This window comes from Schistocerca piceifrons, chromosome X (assembly GCF_021461385.2).
Source record: "Schistocerca piceifrons isolate TAMUIC-IGC-003096 chromosome X, iqSchPice1.1, whole genome shotgun sequence".
Classification (NCBI taxonomy): Eukaryota; Metazoa; Arthropoda; class Insecta; order Orthoptera; family Acrididae; genus Schistocerca; species Schistocerca piceifrons.
In genome coordinates this window covers 265,177,922-265,195,735 of record NC_060149.1, presented here as the reverse complement: position 1 = coordinate 265,195,735, position 17,814 = coordinate 265,177,922, and the positions used below count along the sequence as shown (strand labels likewise).

Sequence of the window (17,814 nt, the reverse complement as noted above, 5' to 3'; positions counted from 1 at the left end):
TGAAATGATTTGTCAAAAAGTAAGAAATAAAACAGATTACAGAAACATTTGATCCACCTTTGAATCATGCTCGAAATCATGTACAGCATATAAGGTGCTTATTGGTAATTTGAATTGCATTATTTAACTCATAATCTTAGAATTTTTCAAGAATACTAGAGGATATTTGCTGTAGTACACATCATTCAAGGGTGTGTCAAAGTTCCTCTAACCCCTTTTATTTTTCACTTGTAGACAAATCATTTTAAAAACATTTCACTTTTTTTCAATTTCTTTCTAAATTTCAAGTTTTGTTCTGAAAGCATTAAATATAATTTATTTTTATATTGATCAATGTTCTATTATTTTTAATTATCCTGATTACTTTCAAGCACTTAAATATCTTCTTTGCAAAATCAGACCTCATGATGGTCAAATTGGTATCCCATTTGCCCATTTTCCACTCTTCATTTAGCTATGAAAATTCTATTGTTTAATTTCTAGGGAGTCTTGCTTTTTCTCCACTCAATCATTTGATGAAAGAATCATTAAGTAAGATTGTTGGCAGCATAATTCAATGTCTAGTACACATACATGCAGAGCATTTCCTCCTCCTGCATCTTATGTATTATTTTCTCACACTTGTATACATGGGAAGCTGCTTCAATGAAGACTGTCAACTTTCTTTTTGCCTATCAATGTCAAGTAGCAGCAGTTTCACATAAACTGACAACTTTCTGGTCGAAGAATAAAGTCTCAGCAGAATTTTAGGTATTCCAGAGACACTTTCATTTCAACATGCAGCCTTAGATTTTAACACATTCATGATTCAGTATGCTACAGAAACATCAGTTACTAAACTGCTATTATGGTTATTGCTTGTTCAGTCAATCAAGAGCAGTGCTTTATCTGGTCTCAACCTCTGTTCTGGCACCATTGTCATGACAGCATAATTTAATAAATGCACAAGTAGTAAGGAGGCTAAAAGCTTCAAAGATGCCGTCACCTGGATTGGGGGAGATTATATGTAAGTTATCTTAGAAGTTCAGCAGAACTTTCTGTTAATAAGACTATCTTATCTGCCCATCTCTTTATGATTTTATGTTTGAAATTCAGATTTTCAACATAAGGCAGTGTGATGGACCATCTAAATTTGGTAAGGAGATGCAATGGACATTTTTTTTTAAAAAACATGCAGTTTTTTAAACTTTTTCTTCCATGTACTGCTGACAAAATATGCACATATGGAAAAGAATGTTGTCACAAAATGTTACAGTGTCTAACAGTGAAAGAGCAATACATACTGCATAAATATCCGAAACAGGGTACTTGTTGACATTTAGACTTACCTGGTCTCCAAAGAACATTTCACTATGGGTGGCAGATAATGTCCATCTTTGGTACAGTGACAGGTTAGCAGGGGTTGGCTTTATCAGATAAAAAATCTTCTGACCCTGGGGAATAAAACAGAAATATGAAACACTATTTCTCCACAAGAATGCATTAGCAAGTTTCAGTCACACGATCATTACTGGTCACTCTTGTTTACAAAAATTACTGTAGCAGCCATTGCATGTGTTTTGAAGGCCATAATTTTATTGCTTACACTCACGACAGGCTCTTTGATTGGCAATTCACATTAAAACCAATTATTGATTTCAGAGGCAAGACACTTTTGTGTCTGACAGAGTATCAGCACTAAATGAAAGTATGTAGATAGCAATTATTTATTTTGATTTAATGAAATTGTATGGGACATGCCACATTTTGGCATAAATAATATTATTACAGTATTAGATGAAAAGCTCACCAATGGTTCTCTTCGTACCTAGAAATGAATCAGTAAACCTTGTTCTCCAGCGTCAATAAACAGGCGATGAATTTAAATCTGACTGAGAAGGGTCACTGATCTGCTCTTGGGTATTTTTCCTGATACACATTAACAATGGCGCACTAAACTTAACAGACAATTTCTTGTTTCATCTGTATCTGCAGATTAAAAATATGTTATTGTGAAATATTCTGAGTGTAAAGTAAATAACGTAATGAACGAGATTTTGGATACGCACTGCTTCTATCTTTCGGTGAGTCATCGCCTTTATTCATAAATAGGCCTAATTCGTTATGGAAAACACTGTCACTTACAAAAAGAAGCAGAAGAAGAAGAAGAAGAAGAAGAAGAAGAAAGAAACACACTGTATACAATTTTCTACACACAAATCATGCAAAACTGTCTCCTAGCATATAATCAGTGAAAACAAACATTTTAAATTCCTGAAAGTGAAGATGGATTGCAAGCACACTTAATACACAGTGGAAACACTGTGGCACTATTAAAACACACTTCTGTTACTGAACCTGAAACATGATAGCTTATTTTCATTCCATTATTTCCAATGGTAATATATTCCAGAATAAATCTTTACCATAATATGGAATACTATCAGCCCAGAAAAGGGCACATGTTCAATTTTGCTGTCAGTCTGTGAAATTGACGTTTCAAGAGTCTGAAAACTCTAACACAGACTCTCAATGAAAATATATCATTTGTAGTTAATAACATGGATTCACTCAAAATTAATATCAGTGACCATAAGAAGAAAACTAACTGGCAATTAGATGGCATTTCCTTCAACTATTGAAGGAAGGAAGGGAGGAAGGAACATTAGGATTTGATATTTCGTTCATGCCAGACCTACAGCTTATAGTTAAGTCCCTGGTGACTAGGCAGAGGCTTCTACAAAGTTGAAATTAAGTGAGGTGAATCAGTAATTAGACACTGGACTTATATTTTGGAAGATCTGAATTCCATTCCACAGCTGGCCATCACAGTTTACATTGTATGTGTTGTTCTAACTTACTTTTGAAAAATAATGTGAAGGTTTCTACATTATGACCATAATTTGCTGCTCCAACAAAACTACCACTCTGTCTCTCAAACAGCATACACCAAGATATTCAGAACAGATGATAAGAGTTTACATATTTAAAAATAGAAGTTGACACAGGGAGTGAAGCAAATTAAATAGACACTAAAGTAACGGGAGTTTTTATCACTGTTATTTATGTCTACCCACCAAAAAAATCCAAATTTCAAAAGCGTTGGTTATGCTGGACACTTCTACAAGTCACACCATAACATAATAGTTTGGCATTAGCAGGAAGCTTATGCTGGATTTCAAATTTCATAGCTACTGACCATAAACAATACAAATGTATTATTCCTCACGAGTTAAGAGTTCATTTTCAGAGAGACAGACTACCATTTACCATTATAACTGGAGAGAGATAAGCAGCCACAGTACAGAAATTTTTCATCATCAATGACTGAAAAGGGGTGTGTCTCTTCCTGCCTCTAGTAGTTTACACTGCCAGGTGTTCATGATGCTTGGAATAAACATTTACTAATGACGATTTCTACAAATGCATTGAGAGAGAAAAGGTAACTATTCCAGTGTTTGTGAATCACGTAAACTACAACTTTTGGAAAAAAAAGAAAGTCACGGAATGGAAAAAAGAAGAGACTGGGATTTAATAGCCTGTCAGTGACATGCTGATTCACAAGTCCAGTTCAAACTAGGTTGGAGCAGGAATTCAGCCATGACCTTTTCAGAAGAACCATTCCAGCACTTGCCTCAAGCGATTTTGGATCATAACTGAAAACCTAAACCTGGATGGCTGAATGTGAATTTAAACTTCTATTAAAAATAACATGTTTCTTCAGGGAACAAGCCCTCCCAATTTTTTTCAAGGTACAAGAACAATGAAATGGTATTTAGATCCCTTCCAGGTCACACATGGCCACTCATTTATGTGGCTTAGCACATATAAAACCATTTTGTTTCCACAATGTAAAAATATTCTAGTTGCAAATTGTGTTGTTGACAAGTACCAAGTTTTCTTTAAATACTAACAATTTTTGCTTTGTTCTATTTACATTGAAATATATCATCTACAACTTAAAGATCAGATAGCACAAAAAACTTTCCTTTAGTCTATGATGTTGCAGACACTGAGAAAAGTTCCTTCTCATAAACAACTTTATAATAAAGCATAACATGACACTCCCATTCCAACACATTGGCACCAAATTTCACAAAAATTATGCCTAACACTAATTTGGATATGTCACACAAGGAACAGGTCATCACAGCTCCTCTTACCCAGATCTCACCCCTTCTTTTGACGCTACTGTGATGGAGGTCAGAATCGCGACACCCAGTGTTGAAATCAAGCGGTTTTCTTGTAGATGCCCACAGAAAATATTTCACAGATCCCACCACTCATAATTGAAATGAAAAGACCTCAGCTCAGAGGGTGGTACAAAGGGTGTCAATGAAACCATCCCTTTCCATTTCTTGGTTAAAAATGCAGGTCACAATGTAATGAGCAACAGGAAGACATTCTTGACAACCTTTGCCTATGCTAACATCCTCAAACGTTACAGTCCTCCTGGAGGGCATTGTGGGGCTGTATACTCTTTGGACATGATCCCAATCCTTTGGAATGGAGTACGACTACAATTTTTTGCTCTTGTCTAATGGTTGGAACCACTAGGGACCATTAAAAACCATTTGACGAAATTTGAACACAATCCAAAGCAGTGAAGGGTCCTTACCCTTTTTCAGTGCTTCTGTTCCCATGACAGGATCACACCAATGTGCGTCATTGACACATGAGAATAAAACTGAAAAGGGTCCCTCTAAAACCCCCCAGTTAGGCAAGACCCTTGATGGCATCCACCCACATTTATGGAAACTTTTAAAATGAGAAAACCTGTGAAATACTCCCAGGCAACTGGTCTCAGAAGTGAGTCAAGTTGTTGCTTAACTGCAGGTGCCTTGGGCTATTTCGAAGGTTTTCTCCGTAAAGGCACATTTTCAAAATGCTCAATAAATGTGAGCTAGTGCCACCAAAAGTTTTGCTGAACTGTGAGGTCTTTGAGGGACCCTTGGCCATTTTATTCACGCATGTGTCAATGCTGCACTCCTTCATGATTAAGAGCACTGAGAAAGTGTAAGGCACCTTCGCTGCTTTTAATGATGTTCAAATTTTGCTGAATGGTTTTGAACAGTCCGTAGTGGTTCCAACCTGTCACTAGATCAAAAATTATTGTCATACTGCTTTCCAAAAGGGTGATATCATGTTCAATGAGGTTGCAGCCCTGTGATACCCATCGAGAAGGGTTGAATCGTTCAAGAGGTGTCAACAGTGTCAAAAGTTGTCAAGAACATCGTCCTTTCACTCATGACACTGAGAATTATTATTTTTGACTGTGAAAGATGTGGGAATTAATGTCTCAAGGAAAAGGTGGTTTCATTGACGCCCACTGTGCCACACTGAAACATTTAAGTTTCGATCCAAGTGAAAGCGTGTCCGAAATGTTTTCCTTGGACACTCACTCATAAGGAAACAACAAGATTTAAACACTGGGCATCACAGTTGTGACTTCCATCATAGAGGTGCCAAAAGAAGGGGGTGAAATGTGGGTAAGAGGGACCGTGACAATCTTTGTACCATGTGATACGTCCATGGTGGCATTGGGCAGAAATGTGAAATTTGTTGCCAATGTGACATCATTAACCCACTTTACATGCCACATGAATTTTTGAGCTGTGACCTTTTTTCTGCATATGTAGACATCTTGCTGTTCGAAGCATTGTCGAGTCTCAGGTTTTAGAACTCTTTGTTCTAGGCATAAGCTACAAATGGGCAGCAATGGTGTAGTTAGATAACATTATTTCATTATTTCCACCACAAACCTATTGGCTGCCAGCCTGCTGTCATTCCAAGGTCAATGGTGCTCAATTCCCTCATTTTAATACGGTAGTTTGGTGCAAAGTTGTAGGAGGCAAATGTCCAGTTTGTTAAAATAGCCTTAAAGTCATCGATAATGAATGTGCCATAGGGTATGCCCAAGTAGCAAAATTTTTATTTGCACTGTTCAACAAGACTTTTGCAAATACGTAAGATTCAAATTGTTAGTGAAGGAGTATGACGAATAATAATACTGCTTCAACTACCAAATATGTGTGTGCATCCCTTTATAGTTTGCACATGAAGTCTGTACTTGATTCAGCCACTAAGGGGCCACCTGGCCTGCTAATACGACAGCAGCTGACTTGCACAGCCTGACGGCTGCGCCCCCTGTTAGAACTAATTACTACATAGGCTGGAGAGCAAGGCTCCGCCAGGCACTTGTGTGTTATCTGTTGTATGTACCTTATCTCTCACGTTTTTATGCTTTTTTGTGTAATAAAGTTACAGTGTTCTTGGGTTACTACAAATACTGTATTCACATGTGGATCAATGGCTCAGTGGTTAAGTGCCAAACTACAGAGCCAAAGGTCTAGGGTTCAATCATAAGATTTTTATCTTCACTTAACACTTCTTTCATCTCCGGCAATATTCGTCAAGGTGAACTGCAAAGAAGTTTGGAGTCCACATTAAACAGTATGTCTCGCTGTAAGTGGCTGCTAATTTAGTTCAATGTTCTGATGAAGGCAATAACATGTCTCTCCAATAGGACCACACCTAGTAAAGCACGTAGGTGTTCTAATCAACCTTTGGGTTGATAACATCTTTACCTTAGTGTATTTTTATGTTTGTTACAGTATGCTTGTCATGACACAAGTGCACCTCGATAGTAGCTATCTTTGGACATGTTGGCTACTTTGGTAATCATATGTCCATGATAGAGAATAATTATCGTGTGAGAACAATTACCATGTCCATAAATAGCAGTAGACAGGCATTATGACTCAAAACTGAAAAGAGACAGTTACAAGTAAATGTACTGAAAGTAAAGAAGACCACATTGGGGAATTTTTAGGTTTTGGAGTTATAAATGAACCTCAATAAAATTATTAAGAACAAACAAGTCAACAATAGACCTGGTGCATAAAATAATATTTACATTGTGCGCAATTAACCAGCAGGTAATTTGTGCAGGACAGCGTCTACAATTCAACAGCTCCCATTTAATATTTCCAATCATCAAATATAGAAAAGATTCACATACGGGCAGAGAGACAACAATGGCGCATGCAATATCTATATCTGTATTCTGAAAGCCACTGTACTGCATGTGGCAGAGGCTACAGGGGGAACCAGAATCATCCACCTGCTCCATTTCTTGTTCCATTTGCGGTGGTGCGTGGGAAGAAAAATTGCCGATACCTCCTGCATCAACTCAAATGTCTCTAATTTCAAACTCATTAGTCACTATACAAGACACACAATGCACAAAGTAATATGTTTCTGCGTTAACAGTGAAATACAAAATCCGAATTATAAGGTTAAGGACACCTATGATGCACTGCACGTTACTTGTAGTTTCTTCCATTTAAGTTTGTGCTGACTTATCAAACTGGTGACCAAGCATGTAGCAATTTCTTTTTATCTTCTCTCATCTTTGGAGCCTGACCAACAAACAATCCAACTTGGTAAGGGTGCCACACCAGCAAAAAAATACCCAAGAACTGGTCGAATGAGTTTATTCATTAAGGCAATCTCCTTATGATAAATCTCAACATGTTATCTGCATTTCCAATGGTAACCTCCTAACCCCCCCCCCCCCCCCCGACAGATGCGCCTTCATACTTGACAGTTTTGACTGAGTTCAGTGTCTGGTTGTCAATTGTGTAGTAAAAAAAATTATCAGTTACTTATGTCTATTTGTTCTCATTCCAGTCCATTTATTTACGTAGAGGGTCAACTGCTAGACTTTTGAACAAGTGCTAATCATCACAAAGTCTAGTTCCATTTCAAAAATTGTGACACCTCTATGTATAGAACTTCGCTTATCAGAATAGTAACACAAGGGTAAAATACTGGCTGTCACATCACTTTTTTATGTACAGAAGGCAGGCATTCCAAAAGTTAAGAAACACTGTAACAACTTTATCCCTGCTGCCAACAATCTTCTGCACCTCAAGAATGAAGAAATGAAGCGAAGTTTTACATGATGGGTCTTTACTTAACCTATGCCAATTCCTACAGAGGCCTCCAAAAATGCATCCTATTTAAGCACAAAATATATTGCACAATTCTTCAACAATGTGACATTAATAAGACTGACTTAAATATGTGCATCTGTCCAGTGACGCACACTATAAGTACTAGAATTATATTGGCGTGCAAAACGCAAGTATGAAAGTAACTTTCGCATGATGTGTCTCCGAGAAGTAGCATAGCTCAATGAAACTTGGACCACACACAGAAAGAACTGCTACAGTATAATACAGAAAGTAACTGAAAGAAATACATAAGATGAATAGAACTGCCACTTTTATTCAAAGAAAATAATTACATTGAAGTCACCACAATTTAAGATGGTTCGCAGGACATTACAAAAGGCAGGACTAGGTTGTTAATAGGCTGCGAGACCACCACACATGGCAATGCATGCTCCGCAATGAGCTCCCATGTTGGCCACATGGGTCTTTTGATAGGGCATTCCATTCCTCCACCAGCATTCTCGACAACTGCTATATGATCATTAGTGCATGAGAATGTGCTACAATATGTCTCCCCAATGCGTCCCACACATGCTTTGTGGGATTTAAGTCAGGGGACCAGGCAGGCTAGTCCATTTGCTGAATATCCTCTCATACCAAGAGCTCCTCTACTGCGCAGTTTGATGCAGTTGTGCACTGTCATCCATAAAAATGAAGTCAGGGCTGAATGCACACCTGAAAAAACTCACAAGGGAGCGAGTACAGTGTCACGATAATGTTAACCAGTCAGTACACGATGTTCAAAGATTTGGAGGTCATTACGCCTACGCAACATTATGCCTCCCTACACCTTATCAGTGGGATCACTAAAATGAGCATAATCAACAATATTCCTGGGCGCATTACATGTTCCCACCTTTTGCCTTATGAGGGTGCGTAATTCACCCTGGAACAATGTTGAAAAATAATCATTTTTTGTGTTCCTTGTGTCATGGTGCAGAGAGGTGTGGTGTTGCATAGATGTACTGACCACCAAATCTCTGAACATGATTCATTTGCCATTACGTCCAGGGGACCATCATAAATCCTGGTGACTTCAATACAGTTACTGTCTTTGAATAAAAGTGTCATTTCTGTTCACGTCACTGCGTATTTCTTTCAGTTACCTTCTGTACTGTACTGCACTTGGCAAAATCAAAACAATGGAAATACCAGGATGGAATAATGTCCGTATTATGAAAAGGATATATTATTACTCAGCATATAGAGGAGATGCTGAGTTGCACACATGTACAACAACAAGACTGCTATACATATAAGCTTTTGGCCAAGAGGTCTTCTTCTGAAGCAGACACATACATTCATGCAAGCACAGCTCCTACACACATGACCACCATCTCTGGCCACTGGGGCCAGTTTGTCAGCAACAATCAATGGGTGGTGAGGGCAAGGAGGAAGCAGGGTGGTGGTAGGGGGGGAGGGGGAGGGGGGAAGGGATAACAGGGTAGGTGTAGGGGAGGGTGTAGTTCTGCTTGTGGAGTATGCAGCAACTTGACAGGGCCACAGTAGGGATACTAGGTGCAGTCAAGACGTTTTGAGGGGGAGGGGAGCAGAAAAGAAGAGAAGTAGAGAAGGGTAAAAAATACTACTGGGTGCACTGGCAGAACAGAAGGCTGCATAGTGCTGGAATGGAAGCAGGGAAGGGGATAGGAGGAAAAGGCTTGCCAAGTTGATGCCAGGGGTGTTAGGGGAACATACAATGTATTTCAGGGAGAGTTCCCAGCTGCACAGTTCAGAATAGCTGGTGTTGGTAGGATCCAGATGGTGCAGGCTGTGAAGCAGTCACTGAAGTGAAGCAAGCTGTGTTGGGCAGCATTGCAGTAACTGGGTGGTCCAGTGGTCTTGTGGCCACAGTTCGTCCATGACCACTCATGTGGACAGACAGCTTGTTAGCTGTCATGCCCAGCAAAGTCATTGCAACTTAGTTTGTAAATCACATGACTGCTTTCACAGGTAGCCCTGCCTTTGATAGGATAGGTGATGACTGACTGAACTGGAGTAGGTGGTGGTAGGAGGATGTAAGGGACAGGTTTTCCATCTAGGTCTATTACAGGGATACAAGCCATGAGGAACGGGGTTGGTATGGAGGGGAGCAAGGTGGGAGGAAGCAGGCATGGCATGCAAAGATCTGGGAGCATGGTAGTAAGGCGGTGCCTCATAACTCATATTCCTGCAATATGACCTAGATGTGCAATAGACCTAGATGCAAGTCCTGTCCCACACATCTACCCAAGACCACCACCACCACCACCACCACCACCACCACCTACTTCAACGTGGTCACAGTCACTCCTACCCCCTCAAAGGCAGGGCTACCTGTAAAAGCAGTCATGTGGTCTACAAACTGAGTTCCAACCACAGTGCTGGGCGTGACAACTAACAAGCTGTCAGTCCACAGGAATAGCCATTGACAAACTGTGGTCAAGAGACAGCTGGACCACCCAGTTGTCCAACACAACATGCTTCACTTAAATGACTGGTTCACAGTCTGCACCATCTGGATCCTTCTTACCAACATCAGTAATTCTGAATTATGCAGGTGGGAACTCTCCATGCAATATAACTTATGTCCCTATAACTCACTCCCCTGGTGTCAACCTTTGCTAGTCCCTGTTCTTCATCCACCTGTCCCCTTCACTGGTCCCACTGCAGCACAATGCAGCTTTCTGCTCCACCAATGCACCCACTCATCTTTTCCCTCTCCTTTATTTTTCTCCTTTTCCACTCCCTACTGTGCTCCTCGTCTCCCTCAAAATTCACAACTGCACCTAGAATCCCAACCCTGTCCCCCCTATGTCACTACATACTCCCACAAGCAGAACCACACTCTCCCCTATCCTACCCCTACCCCTGCTATCCCTTTCCCTCCCTGTCCCTGCCTCCTCCTTACTCCCCACCACTTGCAAATTGCTTCTCCTGTCAGGCACAGTTGCTCACAGTCTGGCCTCAGTGACCTGACACAGTAGTCATAAGTGTGAATTGTGGTTAATAGACTGTGTGTTTTCTACTTCAGGAGACGTCCTTTTGGCTGAAAACTTAACTGTATAGCAGTCTTCTTCTTGTGCCTGCCTACTACTCAACATCTCCTGTATTTAGTGAGTAACAACACTCCTTTTTGTAATATTATGCTACTTGGCAGTGGCACGATAAGAAAGTTACTTTCATTCTCAATTTTAGCACACCAGTGTCCTTGCATCTTTTTCCGGTCATATATGATGCTCCATTGAGCTATGATTGACTGTCAGAAGAAGTGCGGACAGTTATCACTCAGTCAACATAGAACCAATTGCTGTCAGTTGTTTACAGCATGTTTCAGCAACACATTCCCTACCATAATTGAATAAGCTAATAAACTCTACTGTGTAGAATATATATCTTTTGTATTCTGCCAGTGTTACTTTTGGTTATGCTATTATCTATTGTTAGTCTGCAGGGGAAAATGAATTAACTTTAGTTGAAATAAGAGAATCAAAAAGTGGTACATTTCAATGTTCTAATGTGACTTAATGGTGCAACTTGTTTCAAAATGTATTATTTTGAGAAACTCAAAGACAAATGAAGGTGATTTAAACATTCGGGTAGTACAACACACATTCTTCTGTAATCCGATAATCTCTAATCCCACAATACACTATGCATCACAAATTAAAAGATGAAAGAGACACTGCATTAAATGCTTACAATATTTTTATTCTGGAAGCTAATGTAGACTTTGATATAAAATAATGAATTACAAACTCATAAAAAGCTCTATTAAGTATCACAACGGACAGTGCTATCTCCCTCTGTGTATCGGAATATTGGGTTTTGCTAATCTCAAACACGCTAATATAATAGTTTTGAGTTGTTTTGTAGTGAAATAGTATATGAAAACAGTTTAAAAGGCTAGCAGTCAATACATCTGGCAAACTGCAATAGTGAGCAGAAACTGGAAGGTGATACAAAAATAAAACCAGCAGATTTCACTTATTTCAATATATTATGTAATATGGAATCATTTTTGAGCACCTTATCACGCCAAGCTACAGTTTTCGGAGTCAATCAGGTTGATATGGTACTCTAAAACAATATGCTCGAAACTCAACTTGCACAAAACAACTTCTAGAATTCACAACTAGGCTGACACGGCTGAATGCAGTCTGTTCCAATCTTCCCATTATGGAAAAATTCCTAGCAGTACCAGAAACTGAACCTGGGTCATCTGTATGGCAGTCAGATGTGCTAACTGCAGAGCTATGGAGGATGACTTTAAATATTTAAATACTAATGACAAATACATTTATAAGAGTACTCAAGTAAGTAGGAACTCAGCAGCAAACAAAATCAAATGAATGCAGGTACAGTGTGGCACAAGGTAACAGGAAAATTTGAAGCAAAAGTAAAGAGCATTAATTAGAAAGTTTTAATTTTGGAAGCTAATAATAAATTAAATGCCATTAAGTACCACAACAACAACAAAAAATAGTCTTAAATACAATAGCCATTCAAACACACACATTTCTGGAAGTGAGTGCCGAGTTTTTGCAAAGCACCTTGGGACACTGTAACGGGAATTGTAGATTTCTTCTCGAATGCCGGTTTTTAACTTGGAAATTGTCATTTGATGAGTGGTGTGCACTTTCCTTTTTAGGCAAACCCACAAGGGGAGCAGGAAGGGGTGGGGGTGGAGGGAGTGGGGGGTACCGACAAATCTAGTTATCTTGAGGGCCAACAAGTGTTGCCAAACATTTAAATTATATCGTTATGAATATTAGGAACATTACATGCTGTTCTGGTACAAAAGCATATTGACGTTCTGTTCAGATGCTCCCTCTCTCAGCCTCAAAGACACAAGGTCCCATCACACCTCACGTTGAGACAGCAAATTGTAAGCTTTATGTTAAATGGTCATTCACACGATATTGAAAATTCTACTTGTTTATAATGCTGCTGATCTGGAAAATAGCCTCACCTGACTTGAAAAGATTGAGATCGTCATTAATCTTTTTCATATTTTTTTTACAGAATTATTGTGTACCATGTGGTTCGCTGATTCACTTCCTGTACAACTTGAATTTTGTAAGGTCGGAACTTCAAATAACTGTGTAGAATTTGATTGACAGCTGTTCATTTCAGGTTTACTGTTGCCTTGTATTTCTTACCGTCTGCTGTGGAAATCTTCAGAGTGTCTGTGTTTTCTGCAGTTCATTGAGTGTGTTGACCTAACGCAGGATTCTTTCTTATAGGTGAACCTGTCTCTTCCGAATTCTCATCCCATGTCTTCATGGTATGGAAAAATAGAATGTTATAATTATATCCTAAATTGTAATGATGTTGGAATTCCCTTTCTTGTAAAGTGTGTTCATGGCAAATGCACTTTATGAACTAACTGCTTCACAATTACTAAATAGTGCAAGGAGTTGAACACAGAGAGACCATGCACACATTTCTACCAGCTCCTAAGGGCTGCTTCCACTACTACCAAAATTTCTAGTTTTGTTGTGACTATTAATGGCCAGTGCAAATTCATGGAAAAAGTTCACAGACCCTGAAAGTAACCTGAAAGATGAGTAGTTTATAATTACACAGCATCACATGAAGAGTGGCTACAGTAGCCTATAGCACATGTGAACTGAATCCATTGCCAACGACGATCAATTCTCTTCACAGCTGAGTAATTTTTTCCCAGGGAGTGTTTCAGAATTTGTACTGACCTGATTTAAACAGTAACAAGTTAACACTCTTCACTTAAAGAAACAATAGACCAATACTAAACCGCAGGTTTACTTTTTTCAGATGGCACATTCTTTAGTGTGATGTCTTTGATTATCATGTTAGAAAATTCACAAAATAATTATGTCAAAAACTGTCAAACAACTGTGCGAGGATCTTACTCGTAATTTTATATCAGAGGACATCATAAATAAAAATAAACATCCTAACACTGAAAGTTAATATGTCATCATGTCATTATTTTAGTCATTCTCTTCATATTTTATGTTTTCAGCAATTCCCTTTGTAGTTTATCTACAATGGTGGTGGGAAAAGAAATTTATCTGCAAAGCTTTGTATGGTATGTGAGGACAATATCCTGGCATTTTAATAGTATCCCTACTCCTACACAGTTTTCACAAGAATCCCATTCAGAAACATTCATAATTATATTTTCCTAAGGGAAACCACATTTAAAATTCATTTCTGATGAGAATCCTCTGTCTAGAACTAAATACTGGGTTCCTCCAATACGGAATCATTAACTGCCTCATAACTGATCAGGCACTGATTAACACGCTGACTTTCATGAGGCATTCAACAGCCACAGAAGTGCATTACGCCTTATGCTGTGTCTGCCGACGGATAAAGCACAGCCTTACACCTGACGTTGTGGCCTGGCCCAGCCTACTGGTGAGACAGCCGTCACTACACATCCAGCAGTCATTGTTTTAAGAACGTATGTTGGTGATCAAAACTACAAGGTGCAACTGTCAAAAAAATCTTCCAAACCTTATAGAAACCTTTTCAGGTCACATACTATCCAATTAGAGGTTTAATAAAAAAAAAAAAAAGCAAATCTCAAGACTATGGTACTGCCAATGTCACTGAATTTTATTTTGCAAATTTAATACTTTAAATTTACAAATTTTTATGCACTAGAGAACATCTGTAATTTACTTGGAGTATTAAATTTTACAACTTGTAAAGAACAAAAAGAAGAAGAAGAAGAAGAAGAAAAACTGTTTCAGATTTAATTTTTACACTATGTTTGCAACTTCTCGTATGAGGTTATAATAATACAAAAAAATCAGACACTACAGCACAGTTAACAAACTAGCACCTCTGTATGCTACCAAAATTCTCATAAAACATAAAAGGTGATATGAAAACATCCTGAAAGAGGAATGTAAAATTACAAGGAAGATTCTTGCCCCAAGCAGAGTAAAAGATGCCTACAGACAAAAACCCTGGAAAACAACAGAAAATTATTCAACCCTATGGCACACATATGAAAAGTAAGAGTAAAATTTTATAAACACATCCAAAAATGTCAAGTAACAAGACCTATCCACAAAACTTTAACATACATGGAACAATAGAAAACAATACCCTAAATTCAACAAGGAAACGAAAAAAATCTAGCAAGAGCACAAATAAATCCCTCTGACGGTTTGAACAGAAACTCTTAGAGGCAAAATACTGACAGATGGGAAGTGCAGTCAGAGAACTGTAGTATGAAGGAAACAGGGAGGAAATGGACTGAAGAAAGGAAGAAAGAAAGAAAATTCATGGAGGGGGGGGGAAAAAAAAAAAAAAAAAGGCAGCTGCATGGAAAGTCAGAAAATTAAGTCATAAAGCTTTACAAGAATCAATAGAGTCCAATCTCACCTAACACTGCCAACATAATAATAATAATAATAATAATAATAATAATAATAATAATAATAATAATCCTGTGTCTCTCTTGAATACTAAATTGTGAAACTTTTGGGATGATTTATCAGCTCAGTGTCAGGTCACACCCAAGTATGAAGACATTCTTAATTCTTCTTACAAGTCACAATGGTACTGAAAATAAACTGACATCATCTTTATTGTAGCTCAGCCTAACACTCAAAACACTGACGAAGGATTCAGTAGAAAGGTGAAAGCAGGCACCACCACAGTAAACTACAAAAACTCCATTCCATCACCACCAGTGGTGTATCATGTAATCTGCCCAATGGCCATGCCTCGGCTTAAGTTATCGGCCATCAAACTCGGTGTTTACTCATGAGACTTAGTGGTTTTTGTGTCGAGAGGTTTGCTAGCAGAATCAAATGTAATTCATATGTTGATAACTCAGCGTGTATTTGTATTTTTTTGGTTCTAATAAACCCCATGTCATTCCAAGCATGTGTGTCAATTTTTACCTCTCTATCTACATTATTCCATGATTTATTAAGTTTTCAAATTTATACTGACTTTTTGATCAACCGGTATATAATGCAACGTGAAACTTCGATTGATAAATGAAGCAAGCAAACTAATGGAAGTTTTAACATTCTTTCCATGTACACCAATTTTGTCCACCCAGAAGGATATAATAATGTAAAAATTTCAAATGTCAATAAGCACCAGAAGGAAAAATTTGTGTAATAATCACTCAATGCGTAATCTCATGCTTTTCTATGGCTCTGCTTGTATTATAGACCGATTCCCATTTAAATCATGTCACAACAACAAAGTAATGTTATATCATCCATGTTAAATCTGTATCGCACACTTAAGTCTGAACTGGATTACAAAAGAAGCAAGCAAAGGAAGATACTTTAGGAAGATGATCCCTTCTAATCGTAACTCTTACAACAGTATCACAAATTGAGTCTGCCTTGGTGCGAAACACCTTGTTTTATTTGTTTACTTGTTTATTTCCCCAAACTAGTTTCGGTGACAAATATCACAATTAGCAGTGGGTTTTTTAAAATCTAAAACATGCAGGAAATAGCATAGTTATACAAACACGGTAACACATTATTACATTTTTACTGTTTGTTTTTTGAAATATCACTTTCTATGGATACTTTCATACTACCTTATTTATTGCATGTTATGGCATGTTTTTGAGAATTTTTCCTGTTGGCATTTTTTTCTCTCAGCAAACATCATGTCATCTGCAACTGTGTGAGGGGCTGTTAGTAAACAAATACTAAAAGGTGAACTTAGTATGTCAGCAATGTACACTTGGGGTTGCAGTAGTGTTGTGAAATCCAGTTTTGGTGTGTACTGGGCTGTTACATAATTATTCGTGTACTCCCATTCGTTAGATGGCATGTAGGTGATCTATACACAGAAAAACAAAACTTTCACACTTTGTTCATAATCAAGAACATTACACCATCTCGCTGTTCGCGCCCGTCGCAAGAGGCGTATCGCATGTTGCGAGAAGGCTATGAAAACTGTAGCGGGAATTACGATGACCTCTGTTCCTTATTTTTGTGTGTGTGTGTGTGTGTGTGTGTGTGTGTGTGTGTGTGTGTGTGTGTGATGGGGAAGTGGTTCTTTTGCTTGTGTGTGCTTTCTGTTCTGTGTACTTGATCAGTTCTCTCAGAGTAGTAAGGAATGTGTTGTAAAGTGTTGTGTTTTCGTTTATTACATTTTTCCCTTCCACTATAGCCTTTTGTATGTAGTAATTTTCTTCTATTGTTAGTAGTTGGTCTAGACTGTTGCTGCTTTTCAGAATGTGTAGTTAGTTTTCGATATTAGCGGGGTTATGGTTTGTGTTCATTAGATGTTCTGCAAAAGTTGAACGGGTGCTGTCACTCTTTAGAGCCCTCATGTGCTCTGTTACACACTACCATATAATAACAAAATATCACATAGAATTGGAAACGTCTTGAAAAAAGCAAGGGATCCCAATAACATTCAGAACAAATAATACAGTTCAAAAAATGATAAGACCCATCAGAAAAACCTCAGAAAAATTCAGCAATGCTGGAATATATCAACTCACATGCAACTCTTGTCAGGCTCAATACATAGGGCAAACAAGCAGAAACTTCTGAACGAGGTACACTTCCGCATCACACACAGAAACATAAATAAGGAACAGAAATCATTGTAATTTCCGCGACAGTTTTCATAGCCTTCTCGCAACATGTGATACACCGCTTGCGACACGCGTGAACAGCAAGATGGCGTAATGTTCTTGATCATAAACAATGTGCAAAAGTTTTGTTTTACAGTGTATAGAATCAGCTACACGCCGTCCAACGAACATGATTACACGAATAACTAAGTAACAGCCCAGTACACACCAAAACTGGATTCCACAACACTACCGCAACCTCAAGCGTATATTGCT

At 38.4% G+C, this 17,814-nt stretch overlaps 1 protein-coding gene across 1 annotated transcript in view; it reads right to left on the bottom strand.

Annotated features, from left to right (window-relative positions):
* The window catches only part of LOC124722122 (lysine-specific demethylase phf2-like), a 173,992-nt gene that overhangs the window by 104,905 nt on the left and 51,273 nt on the right, over nucleotides 1-17,814 (bottom strand). Inside the window, exon 7 of the mRNA XM_047247327.1 lies at nucleotides 1,329-1,433. Within this exon, the coding sequence (XP_047103283.1) occupies nucleotides 1,329-1,433 (105 nt within the window). The remainder of the gene's footprint in view (nucleotides 1-1,328; nucleotides 1,434-17,814) is intronic.